Source organism: Lissotriton helveticus, chromosome 3_2 (genome assembly GCF_964261635.1).
Source record: "Lissotriton helveticus chromosome 3_2, aLisHel1.1, whole genome shotgun sequence".
NCBI lineage: Eukaryota > Metazoa > Chordata > Amphibia > Caudata > Salamandridae > Lissotriton > Lissotriton helveticus.
In genome coordinates this window covers 292040820-292061675 of record NC_136062.1, presented here as the reverse complement: position 1 = coordinate 292061675, position 20856 = coordinate 292040820, and the positions used below count along the sequence as shown (strand labels likewise).

Sequence of the window (20856 nt, the reverse complement as noted above, 5' to 3'; positions counted from 1 at the left end):
TGAGCACGGCTCTCTTGCTGAAATTCAGAGCCAGTATTGCATCTGACTTTCAGCAGTGCCATTTGAGTTTGTGGGTGGAGCCAATAGAACAAGTGGGTGGGGCCAGCAAAGAAGAGGGTGGAGTTGGGGAAGTAGGTGTGGCCTCCGAAAAACATTTGAGCACCTGCACTTAATTTTTTACAAATAACTGACTGCACCTCCTGGATTCTCACAGGGTCCTCAGTTTCTTCAGATTCAGAAGTGGAGAATTTCCCCTTGGGTTGTTCTGTGCATCAAAATGTGCTATGCGTTTGCCAAAAAGAAGCTTCCTGAAACAGTCTGGGCCCACTGCACCATGGCGAAGACCTCTTCTTTGGCATTGTCCATAGTTATTTCTGTTCCAGATATTAGCAAGTCTGCATCACAGGCTTTGGTTCTCAATCTTCACCAGGCATTATTGTCTCAACTTTGAAATCCACAAGGGTGACCCTTTTGCCATATCTGTGTTGTAGGACTTCCTTGTTTGAGTATCTCTTCAGACCAACTACCTTGGAAGTACAGCTTGTGTACTGATTAGAGAGGCAAGCAATTTGCAGGTAGAAATATCCATCAGAAAAACAAGTTAGTTACCTTTAGTAACAAACTTTCTGGTGAATATTCTATTATTCCACATGCCTCCCCATTTTGAGGAGTGGCTGTGGGACTTTCAGTAAGGAGGTCCCATGTCCACTTTGGTACACTGCAATTTCTGTCTATCTAACCATGTTCCCCCTACCTCTTGACGTCCATCCACCTGTGTGGTACCTTAAACAACAGCTCAGTGATGTCCTATCTGGGAAAGATGCTAAAGCAAAGTCACAGTCGAAACACAACCTATCAGTGCAGGAGAGCTATTTCAACTTTACAAATCCTGTTTGACGTCTGGAGGAGTTTTAAGAGTAGAAGAGTATGCTTGTAGATGGAGTTTTCCCCAGGAAAGATTGTTACAGAAGATACGTAACTTCTTCAGCACCAAGCCCATAGTGCTCAAGTTGACAACACAGTTTATATTGGCTAAATGAAGAATAGCCATACATTGCATGGTTCAGAACCTGTTACGTAGAAAAGATGTATTAAGCATGTAGAAAAGTGGGCAACTAACAACACTGTTTAAAAATCACACAATCGATGTTAAAGTCGGGGATGATCTGTGGAATTGGTTGGCATATATACAAGAATTACTGCATCCATCAGATTCAACACCTCAGAGGTAACAGTATGAACATTGTAGCAATTCTATTGCTGTAATAAACTGTTAATCCGAAGGTATATATTGGAGTTTTATCAAATACAGAAGTAGCACAAAGAACGCAATGCAGATACTCTAAAAGAATATTGAACATAGATGTTGGCATTCACTTGATTAATATAAAATGCAGTAGACGTCTGCATACATGCTTACTCCTTGCAAACGTAAAAAGACCAATTTTTAAAATGAATTAACCCTTCTTCATCTCTAAAACAATATTTCATACAAAATGTGAATGACATTTGAACTGACCAATGGATAAATAGGGTTGAACCATGTTTATTCAGAGCAGGAAATTGGCTTATGTTTTAGATGTTTTGAGTTACCTTGACTGTACCACAGAGATCAGAAATGACATATCAAATTCAAAACGAGTGTGGGTTTGCCATATTTCCACGAAAGTCAAATAGTGTGTGACCTCTCGATAATAGAACTCTGTTCATCCTAGACTTGGCCTTGCACTGTCTTACAATGAGCATCAAATTGCACAGCCTGAAATGACTTTGATATGGAGTGTTCAAACATGTTTAAATTTAGATAACGTCAATAGTAAATAAGTTCTATCTAGAGTCAACTTCTAGTTATAATTTTTTTCTCACACTTTATGATGATTTTTCTTATTAACACCTCTTTTCGATTACAGCCAGAGAACAGTGGACCAGAAACCTGCCTTTATGATCTTGTGGCTGTTGTTGTTCATCATGGATCTGGGTGAGTAAATATCAAAAAGTATCTGCCATTTTCACCCGCTAAATTTATATGGAGCAGAGTAAGCATGGGTTTGCTTTTGAATTGAGTATGCCCTACTGACAAGGAATATGAGCACATGACCTCCCTAACGCTGGGATCTCGCTTCCAAAGGAAACAGGAAAATGGGTCGTGCGGAGTCCCTAGCAAAACACAAATGTGGAGAAAAAAACAGCCGTTTGAGAACCTTCAACGTTCCCATCAGCGGAGCCTGTTTTGGGGCAACGTTAAAAAAAAAATTAAATAGAGAAGAAAGGCCCAGGGGTGCGGAGTATAACTAGTATAACGACTAGTCTGATAACTGATGAGACTAGGTCGCGGTACCTGTGGGTGACTGTTAGCACGTGGCCGCTGTAGGGAATCTTCCATAATCAACCCGGGAGCAGTGCTTTAGACGTTCCAAGAACAGGACACCAGGTTTCAATATCTATTAGCCTGCTAATGTTAATCAAATTTAGGTAAAACTGATGCAAATTGGGAGAATTCAAAGCCGGGCCTGTAGCGGAAGGGAGGTGGGGGCTGACAGCCCTGACACATGCTTAGTTGTAGAGATTGAGAAGTTCAGTGACATCTGTTTATACAGTTACTCTCATTTTGCCTATGCTCTTACAAGCACACACACAGTAAAAAAGAATATTACAAGACACCACAAAAAGATTTGCACAATTAGTAAATCTAGATCGAAAACACAAACAATATTTGTTCAAATATTATTTGAGAAGAGGTGCTTTGGTACTGGTGGTGTTTAAATAACTAAAGTAGTCCAATGGAGTGACATTTAAGGGCTGTGACCAAAAGCTAACATCTCTTTACCAGAAGAAACATGATTCTCTAAATGAGAATCCTGTTAAAATAGTGACAACTTTTTGTGTCCATTTAGAAGTTAGAGTAAATTGCAGGTGCTTGAACACTCATATGCAATTTACATGTGTTCCTCTTTTCAAGTACGCTGTTATGCACAATATATTCTATTAGTAAAAAAAAACACATTGAGCAATACCCACAAATTATTTGTGTTCCTTTTTTGGATTAATTATGTCAGCACTTCGTACATTTTTTGTGTGCAGGCAAAAAGGTTTTAAGTGATTTCTTAATTGCCACATAAGTAGCTATCTTAGCTACTCTGGTTCATTCGGGTAGCACTTTATAGCCACGATGAGGTCATGTTTTGCTTCTGATTTTAATTGGGTTCCTCAGTGCCCTTGTGCCTTTGTGTGTACGTTTGAAAGGGTGTTGTTTGTACCTTGCCGTGTGTATAAAAATTTGGGGGCAGTGTGTGCGGTTTGAAGGCAGGGTATAATTGGGCATAGATCTTTACAGGGACATTATAGTTAGGAATAAAAATATAGAAATTCACTGAAAAAAACAAAGGTTACAGGGACATTATTGTTAGGAAATCAAATTTAAAAAACTTAGAAATTCAGTAAAAAACTAAAGGTTAGAGGGACGTTAGTTAGGTTCAGATTTTACACACTTGAAAGCTTAGAAATTAAGCAGTTATAGTTATCTCAAGAAACTATAACTCATGCCCTAAGGGAACTATACCCTCACCATGACCTGCTAAATACCCCACATATTATATCAGTCGTGACATCTACTATGACATTGATAATATTTGTTAGATATGGGATTTCTGGTTGGCAAAGGTTTGCGCCAAAGCCAGGCAGAAACCACAACTCTAGTCTGGGCAAGGGAGTTACACACTGATGATAACCCCCGCTCACCCCCTTGGTAGCTTGGCATGAGCAGTCATGCTTATCCCAGAGGCAATGTGTAAAGCGTTTGCGCAACATACACACAGCAGCAACAAACTAGGCACACCACAAGAGAAACTCCACACAAGGTTATATCAAAAATAGCCTATGTATTATCATAAACACATTAGGAACATAATTACACATTAACACTGTGCCAACTTATTCACAGGGGATTATATACCAGACCGGGCCAATCGGGCCACGGTCAGAACCATCAAAATGCAGGTACGTAAATGCAAATATAAAACACAACCAGTAACTACTGGCACCATAATGACCTAAGCATTATCCTATTAGCCTTAGATATAAACCCACATTAGGCCCAAACCTCATCAACATAAACACATTACGCAATGGGCCTCACCAGCATAAACACCTTATGCAATAACCTCATAATCATAAAACCACATTAGAGGCATAAATCACGGTGTGTAAAACAGTACATGAATTACATTTCCTGCGCACCTACATAAACCACATTAGGGCCTGGCGCCCTACAAACCTCCCAGTCCCCCTGGCCAACTGGCCTCTTCAGGGGCTCAAATGCCCTGTGTCCAGAATGTCAGGGCGGCTGCTAAAGAAGCAGAATCCAGGTGCGCAATTGCGCTGGGGCAGAGGAGTGCATCTCACTTCTACCTCTCTCAAAAATGCCCCCACAGAACTGATAGCCTAAACGTTGCTGGGGACGCTACTTGCTGTGCAGCTGTGATCAGCCAAAAAGATGGGCATTGGCACTCACGGTGCCCTCTGTCCCCACCACTGGGACTCAAAAACTCAACTATGCCTAAACGTTGGAGCTGCCTGCGCACTCGCAGGGCAGCTGGGCGAACAACTTCAGCACTGCCACTACTGTACCTCACGAGCTCCCCTCTGGGGCTTTACTGGACAAAACCTGCCCCAAAGAAATGGCACTGCCACCACTGTGCCATGGAAGCCCCACTACGGGACTCCCAAAGCAACTTTTGCCAACATTGCAGCTGCCCTCTTTCTAGCGGGGCAGCTGTGAGAGAAGCGAGCACCAATAATGTGCCCCAAAGCGGGCACCAACAATGCCCGTGTGAGCCCCACATGGCTCTTTACATAAATGCAGATTCCCGCTTAACCCCACTCACTGGGACAGGCTTGGAGGAGGCCTGCTGCACTGGCACTCAACTCTTTGCCCGGTCCCCCCCTTGGGACCGGGACTTCACCAGGGCAGCATGCGGGGCTCTGTCTTCATCACAGGAGCCTCGCCGGGAATCCTGCTTCGGCCTCTCTCTTCGCCCAGTCACCCCTCCCCCCCGGGACCGGGACTTCATGTGGAGCCTGCGAGGCTCCTGGCAGTTTCTCGCAGAGGCGGGGTGGGCTCCCGTCCTCCATCCGTTACCACTCTCCTTTTCTGGCTGCCCTCCGCGGCATCCAGGAAGGCGGGCGGGCTCCCGCCGGACTTGTGCTTCCGGGTCGCTTGGGTGAGGACCCGCCCCGTTTCAGACATAGTTGCCTGATTTCCTCCGCCGATCTCAGCAGTGCAGTAATACGGGGTAGGCTCCCATTCTAACGCCGACAACTGCGGGGTGGGCACCCGCCTTAGGTAAAATAGCAGGTGAGCGGGGTGGGCGCCCGCTCTCCTCAAACAGGCAATTAAAATTCCAAACGCGGGTGGGCACCCAAAATGATGCCTGTATCACGGGCGAATCCCTACGATGGGGATTCCCTCTCCAAGTGCTGCAGCGCCTTTCTGCGAAGCCCATGCTCTCCTTGCTCCTTCTCCTTGGGATAAGTTGAAATAAAGCACTCGCAAGGCGCTAGAAGTCCAAGCAAAAATTTCCTCTAGAGATCAAGGGGCAATGCAGGGCCCAGGGAGGCAAGCCCTCATGGTAGCCCCTCTGGGCCCCAGCAGTAGCATGCCCCAGCAGGGTCAGCACACCAGAATTGAACAACCTTCATGGGGTCGCAGCACGTATACTTATACTGCAAAATCTCTTTGTCTACACAGCCCAGGGCTTAGGGGAACCAGTCCCAACTGGTTCTGGAGCACTCTGTTTACCAGGCTCCTTTCCCTATTGTTGGGTGGGGGTCGTCATCAGACATACCATAGGGGGACGGAGCCAGCATTCAATAGGCCAGGCACCACTCTATTCAAGGACCAGGGATTTCTCCTCATGGCACTCCAAATGTAGATGTCCCATTCAGCCTAGTGATGACTCACCCTGCCCCTCCTGGAGCCACACACACCTCACTAGCCCCTGTCACTCAAAAGCCAGACATACAATTCACATCAGGCAGGCAGACACATAGCATACAGAAATGCCAACTTCTAAAAGTGGCATTTCTACCATAGTCATAATAAATCTGTGTACACCATTGTGCAGCATTTATTCTCACCATTTCATACATACCAAACTTGACCACTCTGCTCCTCCCATACCATGAATGACCACTGACACACACTGATCAGGGAATCCCCCATGCATTCCTATGGGAGGGCTGGCCAATCTCACCACATTTACACAGAGAGAGCACGCACTTTACACTGAACCACAATGCTAAAGTGCCCAGAAGCCTAAAACCACCAACACCAGGTCATAGACAAGGCAAAAAGTTTCAATGTGAACCTGCCAAAAAGGCCCAAGTCCAACAATATTACTGCAACATTTCCAATAAAATTGCATGGAGGGGGCGCCAGTTATAGTTACCTTAGGGCCCCTTGTTATAGTTTATGGAGGGTAATTCCTATAACTGCTGTATTTCTATGGTTCTGATTAGAGAGGAGTTAGTACGAGTTTCTGCTGCTGCCGCCTTTCCTACCCCGAGTTCTTGATAAAATGATGAACATCATCAAATGTATGACTTCCTTGATAACCAGTGTTATAGTTTGGATGAGGCAGAACCATGAATCTCAAACCTGGTGGATGGACATAAATCCTCCACAACTGGAAAAGGCAATATCTTTAGCCAAGGACAAAGATTTGGAGGTACTCTTCGGCTTCAACAATTTCGGCATTCTGGGGATTATTGGGCCAACATCCTTTAACACGGCTGAAGTATTTGTCGGAACTTTGCTCTTTGGGATTTTTTGTATGGTAACATTTTCCACAGAGCTTCGTGGTGGCGCAGGCACAAAGAATCATCATCATCACATGACCACCACTGGTTGCCTTGACCGGCTCTATCATTACTAGACTCCTTAAGTATACAGATCAGGTCTTGTGATGGGCAAGGGAATGTGGAGCCATATATTATTAAGGAGCCAAGCTATCCTTTTTCCAACAACTTCACCAAGGCAGTACAGGAGGCAAGGTGGGCCTTAATTGACAGTAAAAAAAGAATCTGTGGGATGCAGGTGTGGGCTACGCCATGCTGTGTCCTGCAGAACTGAGAGGGACAACAGAAGGCTACTCTTACTTCTTTATCAAACCTCGGGATGCACACAGATTTTGCAGAAAAATACTGTAAAGAAGTTTGCATCTGCTTCCCCTCAATTGCTTGTGAGTTCTCAACAACCCCTAATTGGTGTGGAATGGCAAACACCGTTTTACCTGTATCCATCAAGTGTATCTGAACTGTGCTAAATTAATGCTTTATCATGTAATGACCCATTAACACGCTGTACGTGTCTCAGCTGTTTTCTTTTTTTGCCTCTGCCCATTGGCCTTCAAGGCAGATAAGGGGGAACGTGCTCTGTTTTTCTGATGTTGCTTTTTATCTTCCTACATCACCTTTCCTCAGCATGCAGTAGGTATGGATTGAGCCAGTGTTGGACTGTTTCTGTGCTTTACACCGAGATTAGTTTGTTTTGGGGTTCGACTTTAAATAGTATGGGACATTACACTCCCAATTGGTTTTTACAGTGTTAAGTGGGTGGGAGTTAGCAGTTGGGTATATATCCCCTTTTCTTTGTGTAAAATGCAGTCAAGCATTGCTGGAAATAGAACAATGGCACCTTGGTCACTTGATATCCTATTGCGTCCGTCCCATTTCTCCTCCTTGCTAGCGGCGGACTGACCATTCATAATATCAAACGTATAACCTGGAATGTTAGAGGGCTCAACTGTCTGAAAAAAGAAAGGTTGGTGTTCACAACTCTTGAGAGATTCGTAGTTATTGTTGTGCTTTTGCAGGAGACACATTTGAATCCAAAACAGCCTCACATCATTGCTTCTGCATGGACCCCGTTCAATACTTTGCTTGATTATACTTCCCACACCAGAAGGACGGCTGTTCTTAAATGGAGGTCTGTTGACATTTTAGATCGTGCCTAGCGCAGCGCGCATGAGCTGCTCTATGGGAGGCTTCTTGTGGGCACTCTAAACTTCTCAGTGTGGGTCTGACTCCTCCCCCACTTTAGGATTGGCCTTTGCGTGTGTCTTTCAATAATGAAAGCACGCAAATAGCCAAAGGTGGGTGCATGTCCCACCTCTTCTCCAAAGATTTACTCCCAATGCGTTTTGCTCTCGGGAGCGAGCAGCGGCGCACAGGGTGGCATCGTGGATCAGGTTACTAATTAAACACATTACGCTCACTTTCACTTTAGGGGGCGCACTTGTTGTTTTGTGTGGGCTTGTTATTTGCTTGCTGTTGCGTTTTAGGTGCACAGAACCTCGCACCCTTGATGTTTTCTTTGTGAGGGCACAGAAATGTCCTTGTTCAAACATCTTTGACTTGATGACATACCAATAAATACTTTTGCTTGGTACAAATTGATAATCGTCATATATTTCATCCTGCCCCTGGCTCTCAATTATAAACTACTCACCAATGTTATGCAAGCAACCTAAAGCAAGTGCGGGCTCTGCAGAGTACCTTATCATTTACGTGCCAAAATGGGCATTAGCAAGATCCCCCAATACTCGCCCGCACCGTAGTCAATAATCCAACCGCATTCCACACAAAGCGAGCAGGATGGTTCCGCGAGTGAAACACTTGCTTCAGATACATGGCTACATTGTGCACGCCACAATTTATAAATTAGAATATTGGCGAGCCTTCTCTTTCTTCCATCCAGCCAAGGTCCATATCGGTGTTGTTGCCTCTTATGTGCAGCATGTAGAAGCCATAAAAGTCCAGTGTTAAGCGCACTGTGACATTATTACAAATAATGGATGCAAATGTTTTTAAAAAATGCATGCACTCGAAACTCGCCGTGTGCAGTTGAGGCTGGTGTGGACGGAGGAGGAGAGAGAACGGATTACAGTATCTTTGTAGGGATATACTTCGGAGTGCTAATCTTTCAGTAAGACAGCTGTCCACACGCATTGCCCTCTCTGCACCTTATAATGTAATGTCCCAGTCCAGCCATATACACATGCACACACATACCCACTTACATTCCAGTCCAGCCATACACACGTGCACACACATACCCACTTACATCCCAGTCCGGTCATATACATGTGAACACATACCCACTTACATCCCAGTCTGGCCATATACACGTGCACACACATACCCACTTACATCCCAGTCCAGCCATATACGCTTACATAGATATACACACACTGACGCATGCACACACCCATATAGGCCTGTACACGCACATCAGACAAATGCACAAACAGGCTCTGGACGCGAATAAAGTATATAACCCTACACTCAGATACATAGAGACACAAATACGTGCACGGACTCAAACACACATGCAACATAGTTAAACATGCACACATATCACACCGGTATGCTCACACATACAGTATATACACATGCACACAAACATATACACAGGGCTTTAAGTGGGATGGAAAAGCTGGGGGGTCTGCTTTGAGAAGGACTTCTTGGGTTCATTCTAAAAACCTCCTTGGGAATGCATTCTGCCCATTACTTACAGTAGGCTTCATGTTTTGTAATTCACAGTTGCCTGCTTTCTGTTTGCTGGCTTTATTTATTTTAGGCGGTCCAGCATCTAACATCTCTGTGTACCACCCATGGCGCATATCCTGTGTATAATGTACTGCATAGCTAAATACTTATAAGATCCCAAAGGCGAGACATATTGGCTATGCCAATGCTTGTTTCTTCATGGTGTGTATGCTGACCGTGAAGGGAGGGTGGTATTTGTTCAGTAATACTCTCTCTCTCCGTGGTCTGCCTTTTACCATTATCCATATATATGCTCCCAGTATAGAGTCCCATTAATTCTTTGAAGACTTGGCCATAATGCTCGAGGAGCATAGGCCACATAGCAATTTGTTGAGGGGACTTTAATCTAGTCCTAGACGCCACATGAGACAAAACCAGCCCTGTCCCCCCACACCATGCAAGAGTAGTATGCCCTATTCTTGTTTTGCTTGGAGAGCATTGTCTAGTCTGTACCTGGAGTATAAAGAATGGCTCTTAGAAAACATTCTCCTACTAGCCTTCGTTGCACAACAGATTCTCATGTACAGATTATTGGTTTATAAGTGCAAAGTTGATGCAGTGAGTTGCTATATTAAATACCTGGCACATATGGTCAGACCATTCCCTGGTAGTTCTCGTACTTCGGGTACTGTGGTGCTGCCTTTCCATGCCAGATGCAGGCTCCTCTACTTGACTGTACAGGATCATGGTGTTCAATGAAGAATTAGGGGTACTGATTACAGAATTGTTTTTGTTTTTTTAATCTGTGATCTTTGTCCCTCTACTCCATGTTCTGGGATGCCTTTAAGGTATGGGTGAGAGGGATAGCAATCTCCAAACAAGTGGGCATTCTGAAGGACATCCGGCAATAGATAATTAAGTGGGAGGCAGAATTAGATATTTTGGAGGAAGCTTGTGTAGTGGAATTGAATAATGGTACTTTGGGCTAGATCAATAAGTTGCTTTTACAGCACAGAGAATGGGCAGACTGTGAGCTTAACTACCTGGGAAGTTTGCCTTGGCCCATCGATATTGTGAGAGCGAGCGACCTGGTAGGACACTGGCCACATTTTCTCCTTTCTGCATGCCAGCACCCACCTATAGTTACCAGTATATGTACTCTAAATGGGACAAGTGAGATGGGGAGATTGTGGAAGGATTTGTTGTTTATTATACCACATGATATATGTCTAAAATCTCCCCTAGCCCCGACTGGTTTAGGTAGGAGATTGGATGAGAATGTCCCTGATGCCCCCACCTCCTGCTAGGCATTGCAGAAATAATTAGAACCAGGACGACCCTCTGATCACGCTAACTAGAATTATAAACAGACTCAGGCCCCTCACCTGTTTAATGCTTACAATGACGCTACAGTTGTCCCCAACTTCCCAAAAGGCGATTGTTACAATATTACTGAAGCCTAGTAAGGAAACTGTCAATCGTCTGTCATATCGTCCATTGTCACTATTGAAAATGGACAACAAAATACTAGCCAAAGTTATTGCGGCTTGGCTATCTTATATGGTAAGGCCAGTGCTCTCTGAGCAATCTTGCTTCATCTTCGAAAGGGCCCCATCCAATAATTTGCACACCTCGTTTGTCTTGATGCAGCAAATCTGGTAGTGACCAATGCTAGGAAGTGGGCCAACTCACAGACCTCTGGGGATGCTCCACCTCCAGACAAAGTTTCAAAATTGCTAGACACTTCAGGCAAACGAGTTGCCTCCCAAGCAGCTAATCACTGGAGGATAGCTAATGCACAAGCATTACTTGCCAGATACAATAGGGTTCACTACGACAAGCTTGAGGGCCTATTGCAGCATTTGCCTGACCAATATAAGGCCAAAGCCAATGATTTCATTCAGGAGGGCAAATTAATAACAAACGCATCCATTAAATGTGCCCTCGATGCAGCAGACACTGCATCTAGAGCAATCAACACTAGTGTGTTATTGCGAAGCCATGCATGGTTGCCCATTTCTGTCTTCAAACAAGAAGTGCAGACTACTATCCTCAATCAGCCGTTCAATCAGGAACAGCTTTTTGGCCCAGCTTGTAGACACAACGTTAGAGAAAATGAAAAAAGACACTGAGACTGCAAAATCTATGGGAGCATTACAGTCTCAATCTACACGAGGCTCCTTTTGTCACTCCTTCTATAGGGGTGCATCCAAAAGAACAAGTTACTTACCTTCGTTAACGCTTTTTCTGGGGGATACTATATCTGCCTGTGGATTCCTCACCTTGTGAATATCCCCCTGCGTCAGCAACGTTCAGAAAATTATTTTGCAGCACGCTAGCGTGGACGACGTCATAGGAGCACTGCATCGCGCGCGACTTTGACTGACACTGACTCCTTATAAGGCCTACGTCGGCGTGATGACATCAGTTCCGCCCTTTTTCCGTTCCTTCGAGGCACCCGGACGGACCAATGATAATAGATATATACATATACAATGTACATAGTACAAAATATTCAAGATAACACACACAGTGTGAAGATAAAGCATTAGAACACAAAATATAAAAACAAATATATATATATATATATCGATCCAGCCTCTCACCAATGTGCTTGCCGCACGGAAAGGCACGCAGACACCAGAATGAGCACTCCAAGGCAAGGTGGTATAAAGTTGCTGTATTTTATTCTACGACAACATGTGGGTAAAAGAATGCCATATATATATATATATATATATATATATATATATATATATATATATATATATATATATATATATATATATATATATATATATATATAACATCACCATAATCTTAGGTATAGAAGAGTGGACAACGGGGAGGTGGGTGGGCATGTGAGGAATCCACAGGCAGATACTGTATCCACTAGAAAAAGCGTTACCGAAGGTAAGTAACTTGTTCTTCTGGTGGACACATCTGCCAGTGGATTCCTCACCTTGTGAATAGAGTCCCACAGCAGTCCCCACTCCCGGAGGAGGGTGTCCACTCCTCTATACCAGAAAATCCTGAAGGACAGAGCGCGCAAAGTGACCGTCCCTCCTCACTTCGGTATCCAAGCAGTAATGCTTCGCGAAAGTGTGGAGGGAGGCCCAGGTTGCCGCTCTACAAATGTCCTCTACAGGTACACCCCTAGACAAAGCAGATGTTTATGACTTTGCTCCAGTAGAGTGAGCTCTTATACCCTCTGGAGGCTCCTTACCCTCCAGGGAGTAGCAGATCTTGATGCATAGTATAATCCATCTTGAAAGTGTGCGCTTGTGCACAGCTCTTCCTTTTCTGCAGCCACAAACCCAACAAAGAGCTGGTCATCCACTCGATAGTCTTTTGTCCTATCAAGATAAAAGCTCACCGCCCTCTTATGGTCCAGGCGGTGAAGTCTCTCCTCCTCCTTGGAAGGGTGAGGGGGAGGATAGAAGGTAGGGAGGGTAATGGACTGTCCTAGATGGAAGGGAGTTACCACCTTAGGCAGAAAAGCAGCCCTGGTCCTAAGAACCATTCGTTCAGCATGAATGGTCAAGAATGGGGGCTTTGAACTAAGAGCTTGAAGCTCACTTACCCTCCTTGCCAAGGTAATTGCAACCAGGAAGACCGTCTTAAAAGATAAGTCTCATGGTACGCGTGTGCAAAGGTTCGAAAGGAGAACCCATCAGAAAAGTAAGCACAAGATTCAAGTCTCATTGAGGCATAATAAAGGGAGTAGGAGGAAATTTATTTGTAAGACCCTTTAGAAATCTTAGAACCACAGGAGATTTAGATAAAGACTGCTAATCCGGCAGGCCGAGAAAAGCCGACACAGCCGAAAGATAACCTTTAACTGTAGCTACAGCAAACCCTTGCTGAGCCAGGAAAAGAGCAAATTGAAGTATGTCAGATAAACGAGCCCTCAAAGGGTTAATGGAGTCACAAATTTAGACCATCTGTATGAATAGATTGACTTGGTGGAGTCACGCCTGGCCGATAAAATGACATCCACCACATCATGTGGGAGAGAAAAGGAATTCAGGTTGCCCCGTTCAATCTCCAGGCATGAAGGTGTAAGGTCTGGAGGTGGGGGTGTAGAACCTGCCCCTCCATCTGGGAGAGGAGGTCTGCCCTGAAAGGGAGATGGAGCGGCGGGCACGAGGAGAGATGGAGAAGATCTGTGTACCACACCCTTCTTGGCCTATCCGGGGCGATCAATATGACTTGGGCCCGGTCTTGGCGAATCTTCCTCAGAACCCAAGGAATCAAGGGTATGGGAGGAAACGCGTAAAGGAGTCGAGTCCCAACTCAACTGAAATGCGTCCCCCAAGGCTCCCTGCATCGGAAACTGGAGGCTGCAGAGTGACTGGCAGTGAGCATTCTCGTGAGTGGCGAACAGGTCCACCCGAGGAGTTCCCCACGTCCGAAAGACGTGACGAACTACCTCTGGATGAAGCCTCCACTCGTGGTCGGCTGAGAACTGCCGACTGAGACGGTCTGCACGCACGTTCAGAGCTCCGGCCAGATGATTTGCCATCAGACAAATCTGATGATCCTGAAGCCAGGAACAGAGACGCAGAGCCTCTTTGCAGAGACACTGCGACCCTACTCCTCCCTGCTTGTTGACATACCACATCGCGGTGGTGTTGTCCGTCAGGACCTGAACCGACCGACCGCGAAGGGATGGGAGGAAGGCCTTGAGTGCCAGACGTATCGCCAAGAATTCCAGAAGGTTGATGTGAAGTAACCTTTCCTCTGGAGACCAAAGACCCTTGATCTCCAGATCCCCCAGATGAGCACCCCACCCTAGAGTGGATGCATCCGTTATTACTGTGGCAACCGACGGAGGAAGATGGAAAGGCTTTCCTTGAGACCGATTACCCTCCACGCTCCACCAAGACAGATCCACTGCAGCTTCTCTGGAGATCCTCACTGACTCCCTGAGATCTCCGTTGTGTTGATACCACTGCCTGCGGAGGCACCAGTTGAGAGCCCTCATATGCCAGCGTGCATGGTTGACCAGCAGAATGCAGGAAGCCATCAGACCGAGCAGACGAAGGACCTTCAAGACTGGAACGACCGCTCCATTGTGAAATAAATGAATCATTTCCTGTATGTTGCGAATCCGTTGTGGAGGAGGGAATGCCCGACATACAGTTGTATCCAGTACTGCACCAATGAACAAGTTGCGCTGGGAGGGCACCAGGTGAGAATTGGGTACATTTATCGAAAAACCCAACCTGTACAACAACTGAGTTGTGTCTTGCAGATGATGGAGCACTTTCTCTGGAGATTCCGCCTTGATCAGCCAATCGTCCAGATAAGAGAATACTGGAATCCCTGATCTTGTGAGATGTGCTGCCACCACAGCCATCACCTTGGTGAAGACTCGAGACGCAGTAGTAAGACCAAACGGAAGGACCACAAACTGGTAATGCTGCGATCCCACCGTAAAACGGAGATACTTCCTGTGCGACTTCAGGATTGGGATGTGAAAATATGCATCCTGCAAGTCGATCGACACCATCCAGTCTTCCAGCAGCGCTTGAAGAACCTGCGCAAGGGTGAGTATCTTGAACTTCTCCTGCTTCAGGTAAAGGTTCAAGATCCTGAGATCCAGGATTGGACGAAGTCTGCCATCCTTCTTGGGGATCAGGAAATACCGGGAGTAGCATCCCTGACCCCTTTCCTGCTCTGGAACCACCTCTATCGCACCTTTTCTCAACAGTGCCAGGACTTCCTCCTGCAGAAGCAACAGGTGATCCTCCGAGCAAAAACCTTGGCAAGGAGGGTAATTTGGGGGAAATTCCAGAAAGGGAAGATCATACCCATTCTCCACGAGATTGAGAACCCAAAGATCTGATGTAACCGATTCCCAATCCCGTAGAAAATAGGTAAGCCGTCCCCCTACAGGACCCGCATGATCCGGAATGGTGGATCTAGGGCTGCTTTGCTGCCGTGGGAGGGGGGTGGGTAGCAGAAGAGGAAGAGGAGCAGGAGGAGGCCTGACGTCCTCGTGGATGAGCTCGTTGTCTGCCTCCGTAGGACCTATACAAAGGATTTTGCTGCTGCTGCTGTGTCTGCCTATAGGGTCGAAAAGAAGATCTTCCAAATCCCCTATATATTTTGGTCACAGAGCCTCTGGATTGCAAACCCAAATATTTTGCTGTTGCCCTGCTGTCCTTAAACCGTTCTAATGCAGCATCAGCCTTCTTCCCAAAAAGGCCTGAGCCATCAAAGGACAAATCCATTAATGCAGCCTGAACATCACGCGAGAACTTCGAGGTCTTTAGCCAAGCCGCTCTTCTAGTGGCAATCGAAGAATCCATTACTCTTGCTACCGAGTCTGCCGTGTCCATACCACTTTGAATGACCTGCCGAGCTGCAGCTTGCGTGTCAGAAATCACCTCGTTGAAATTTTTTCTGTCCTCTTCAGGAAGCTTAGGCGACAACTGCTTCACTGAATCCATCAATGCATGGATATACCGTCCTAGCAAACAAGTGGCATTTGTTGATTTTAAGGCCATCCCGCCAGATGAAAACACTTTTTTTGCAGTCTGGTCCAGCTTCTTTGATTCCTTGTCTCCAGGCACTTGAGGAAAAGAGCCTACAGATCTCTTAGAGCAGGCAGCTTGCCCCACCAAACTCTTCGGTAAGGGATGAGAGGACAAAAAGTCAGGGTCACCAGGAGCCACTCTGTAACACCTAGCCATGGCCTTAGACACTGCAGGAGCCGTTAGAGGCCTACTCCATACTTCCAGTATTGGATCCGTTGGGGCATCAGTAAAGGGAAGAATGGGTTCAACCACTGATGATGGTGAATGAAGTACTTCAGTCAGTATATTTGACTTATATTCAGCTGTAGACAAAGTCAAATTCAACAAGTCTGCTGCCTTCTTAATCACAACGTGATAAGGCGCCACATCTTTAGAAGGAGCACCTGACACTGAGGCCAAATCCCACTCAGGGGACAGCTGTAACCCACTTGCCTCTCGCAAGTCATCAAAATAATCCTCAGGATCAAGAAGCTCACCTTCCTCGTATTCAGCTTCCCTATAACTCTGCTCCTCCAAAAGGCGCTGGGCTTCACGCCTCGACCTCTCCTTTCGAATCGACTTCGTCAGATCCGGTATCGACTCCCAAGGCTCCGGAGCCGGCGTTGAACGCGGAGCCGGGGCCGGCGTCGAGCTTCGAGGCGGATCTCGAGGTCTATCCGAAGTTGGTGAAGCCGCATACGGCGTCGATGACTTCGGCAGCGCCGAGATATACCAAGGAGGAGTCGGTGTCGGCATAAAAGGAAGGAAAGGCGCCGGAGCATAGGCTTGAGGCTCACCCAAATTATAAGCCAATGGACCCATGGGACCAGCCGGTGCTCCAGAGGGGTACATGGCTCTCGTATAAACACCATACATGGCGTTTAAAAAAAGCGAGGAGTCCTGTCCAGGACCTGGAAAGGGAGGATACGAACCCACCGGCTGCTCCTGAGGAGGCTGCACCGGAGTCGACACCTCTTGTTCCTCTTTGTCCTCGGGTTGGCCAGCCGCAGTCGTCGAGCCCTGAGGATCAGGAACTTCTTCCTCCTCACGCTCCGGAGATTGAGATGGAACTGGAGACGGATTCAACTCCGAAGCCGGTGAATGTTCTGGAGATTCACAAGGCATGACCTCACCTTCAGGATCCCGACCCGGTGAGGGAGTCACCATGCCCCTTCGATGCCTTCTTTCAGATGACTTAGCTTTTGAGTCCGAATCCTTCCTTGAATGATGCCTGGAACTATGTCTCCTCTTCTTATGTTTCTTCTTCGAAGACCTGGAAACATTCTCAGACGTGGACTTCGAAGCCGACCTCGAACAAGACCTCGACCTCGATTTCGATCTTGACTTCGAGCACCTCGACTTCGACCTCAAACTCTTCCTGGCCTCCCTACCTTTTCAATTTGGCAACAAGCAGTTTGGCCTCATGTTCTCGAAGAGCCTTCAGGTTCATCTTTAAACAGGATCGACAACTCTGGACGGCGTGAACCGAACACAGGGACCAGATGCAGTCACTATGCGGATCTGTGATGGACATCATCTTCCCGCATGCATCACAGGGCTTAAAACCTGTCTTCTTCCACGACATCTTTTGAAAAGACAGCTACACCCAAAAAGATACAGTAGAAATCCAATAGTAACAAAGTTACCACGAATCACAGCAGAAGATTCCCGAAACCGTTAGCGTCGACGACGCAGAAAAAAAGGGACTGATGTCATCACGCCAACGTAGGCCTAATAAGGAGTCAGTTACGTCAGTCGGAAGTCGCGCGCGATGCCGTGCTCCTATGACGTCGTCCACGCCGGTGTGCTGCAAAAGAATTTTCCGAACGTTGCTGGCGCAGGGGGATATTCACAAGGTGAGGAATCTACTGGCAGATGTATCCATCAGAAACATCAGTACAGATGCTGCGTCCTCCTTCTACAAAAGTCGCACACAAACATCCCCCAACAAGGGATATTTCAGAGGTGGGTACAGGGGAAATAACAACAAAGGGAGAGGCCAAGGTAACAATACTCACACCTCCCCCAGTACCAAACAGTGACTTTCCTCCACTACCTCCAGACCATTCCACTCCTGTCGGAGGGAGACTCTCACAGTTCCTACCTGTCTGGAATTCCATCACTACAGATAAGTGGGTAAGGCAAATTATCCAGTATGGTTACTGTTAGAACTGGCTATTTCTGGTAGGCTAAGGCTGACGCCAAAGCCTGGCAGAAACCACCATTCTAGTCAGGGCAAGGAAGTCACACGCCAAGATAACCCCTGCTCACCCCCTTGGTAGCTTGGCACGAGCAGTGAGGCTAAACTCGGAGGCGATGTGTAAAGCATTTGCGCCAGCACACAACAGCAACAACATACTAGGCACACCACAAAAGGAACTCCACACAAGGTTATATTAAAATAACTTTTGTATTGTCAAAACACATCAGATAAAAATCACACATGTACATTGTGCCAACTGGCACGGGCAACATTCATAAGGGATTATGTACAGGACAGGGCCACATGGGCCACTGTCTGAATCAACACTTTGTAGATATAGAAATAGCACTTATAGAACTTAGAATAAGTATAGCAAAAAGAATAACAGTTGTAAATCACATCCAGTAACTACTGGGGACAGGTAAGTACCACCTACGCAACCCTAAACACCTTAGGAGAATGTCACGCAGGGGACCAGGACCTCACTAGGACCACCTGTACTAAAAAGAACAACCACCTAAGTATCACACAGCATTTAGGGGTCTAGGAAAGAACACATTACCCTTGATGCATAAATATACATTCAGAGGAGTAGTAAAGGGAAACACATGATGCATAAACCTACACATTCAGCGGTGTTAAGAACAAGCACATGATGCAATAAAATACATTCAGAGGTACCAGAACAATACAATAGCGCAAAAATCACATGATGTCTAAAAACATTCATAGGTGCAAGGAAAAACCACACAATTGCGCCAAAACCTACATAAGCCACCACCTGTGGCAGTCCCTAGGCCAACTGGCCTTGTTGGGGCTAGGACGCCCTGTGTCTCAATGTCAGGGGCCTAAACGTGGCAGGTGCCCACTACTTGCTGGGCACCTGGGAACATCCCAAAACCTAAACGGTGCAGCTGCCCACTAATTGCTGGGCAGCTGGGGAACTTCAAAACTGCGCCAGGGCCCTCACTGACCCTTAGGCACAACCTGCGCCAATTGTGGGAGCCACACAGGCTCTAAAAACAAATTCCTCGCAGGCAGGAGGGGGCGGGCACCGGCAATGTGCCCCGGCGCCCCCTCTAACTAAAAATGACCACACGCTGGAGCCACACAGGCTCTGGGCATCACATGCCCCAAACGTTGGAGCCACACAGGCTCTTAAACTAGATATGGCCGTTGGAGCCCTCAGGCTCTGCACACAATGGCCCCTCGAGCCTCGCTGGGCTCGTAAGTACAACTGCCCTCAAGAGCCTCACTGGGCTCTAAATAACGATGTGCCCAATCGTGGGAGTCCCACTCGTGGGACTCAAGGGAAAATGGCCCCCAGAGCCTCTCTAGGCTCGACACGCAAATGTGGAATTGGGAGCCTCAGGCTCCGTTAAACCGTTGGGGCGGCCCTCTGCCATCTGGGGCCGCCCTACCTTCACTCTCGCTATGGTGCCGTCTCCCGGCACCAGCAGCAGTCCCTCAGGAGTCCCCCAGCCCTCCCGCACTCACCGGCTGCTCCTCGGCTCCTCCGGTGGCGGTCCTGGGCGGCGGCTCCCCTTCGCCGGCGCTTCCTTCTCTCCCTGGGGCTCCCTCAGCACACGGGAGCCCCAGCAGCAGGCCACGCTTCCTCCTCTCTTCCCGGGGCTCCCTCCAGATCACGGGAGCCCCGGGCGGCCATTACCGCTCTCCGCCTCTTCCGCACGCCGTCTCTCTCCTCGGCCGGCCGGACTGGCCAACCAGAGCGCGGCTCACGGGGACGAGCCCTCTCCAACGGCCCAATCAGCTCGCGGCCTCACAGGGCGAGCCTCCCAGGCCCGCCAATGACAGCGCGGCGCCTCCGGGTCTCCATCCACGGCTCCGGGCGGGGGGACAGCGATTTCTCTGGCACCAAATGAGGGGTGGGCACCCTCGAAGTTAAATATAAACATAGAAGCGAGGTGAGCACTCGCTAAGGCGCCACACACGGGGTAGAACCCGAATTTAAATAAATAATTAAAATACGGGCAAAATGCGGTGTGGGCAGCCGCGGAAGTGAAAGTTAAGCGCTCTCAAGTGCTAGAGAACAGGCAGAGCGCTCCCAGGCGCTCAGGGGGAAGCACAGCGCTTCCAGGCGCTAGAAATACAAATCCAGCACTCTCTGCAGGACAATGCAGCTTCTCCATGCTGCAAAGGTCCCAGATATTCCCAGGGGGCAAAGCAAAGTCCCCCCCATCAGCCCAGGCAAGGCAGAGGGGTCCCCCAGGAGTCCTCCAGGCATCCAGGAAAGTCCATCAGGAGTCCAGGGGCTGGGCAGGGCTCAGGGATTCCCCTGAGCCCAAGCAGCAGCACGCCCCTGGCAGATTCAAGTCCAAAAACAAGAACATTTTGGAAGGGGACACAGCCCCTTCTTATACACAGAAAAGTCTTTGAAGTCTTTGTGTAGGCAGTGTGAGAATCAGCTAGACTGGTTTAGAGGGAAGTCCCTTCAGTATCAGGGACAGAGGTGACAGTCGCCCAGCGGGGGGGTGGAGCCAGCATTGTGGCAGGCAGGCACAGCCCTTCACTATCAGGTGCTAATCTCCTCCCACTTCCCTGGCAGCAGATGCTGCCTTTCAT

At 47.4% G+C, this 20856-nt stretch overlaps 1 protein-coding gene across 1 annotated transcript in view; it reads left to right on the top strand.

The window, feature by feature from the left end:
- The window catches only part of USP3 (ubiquitin specific peptidase 3), a 266304-nt gene that overhangs the window by 228165 nt on the left and 17283 nt on the right, over positions 1–20856 (top strand). Inside the window, exon 14 of the mRNA XM_078685262.1 lies at positions 1911–1978. Within this exon, the coding sequence (XP_078541388.1) occupies positions 1911–1978 (68 nt within the window). The remainder of the gene's footprint in view (positions 1–1910; positions 1979–20856) is intronic.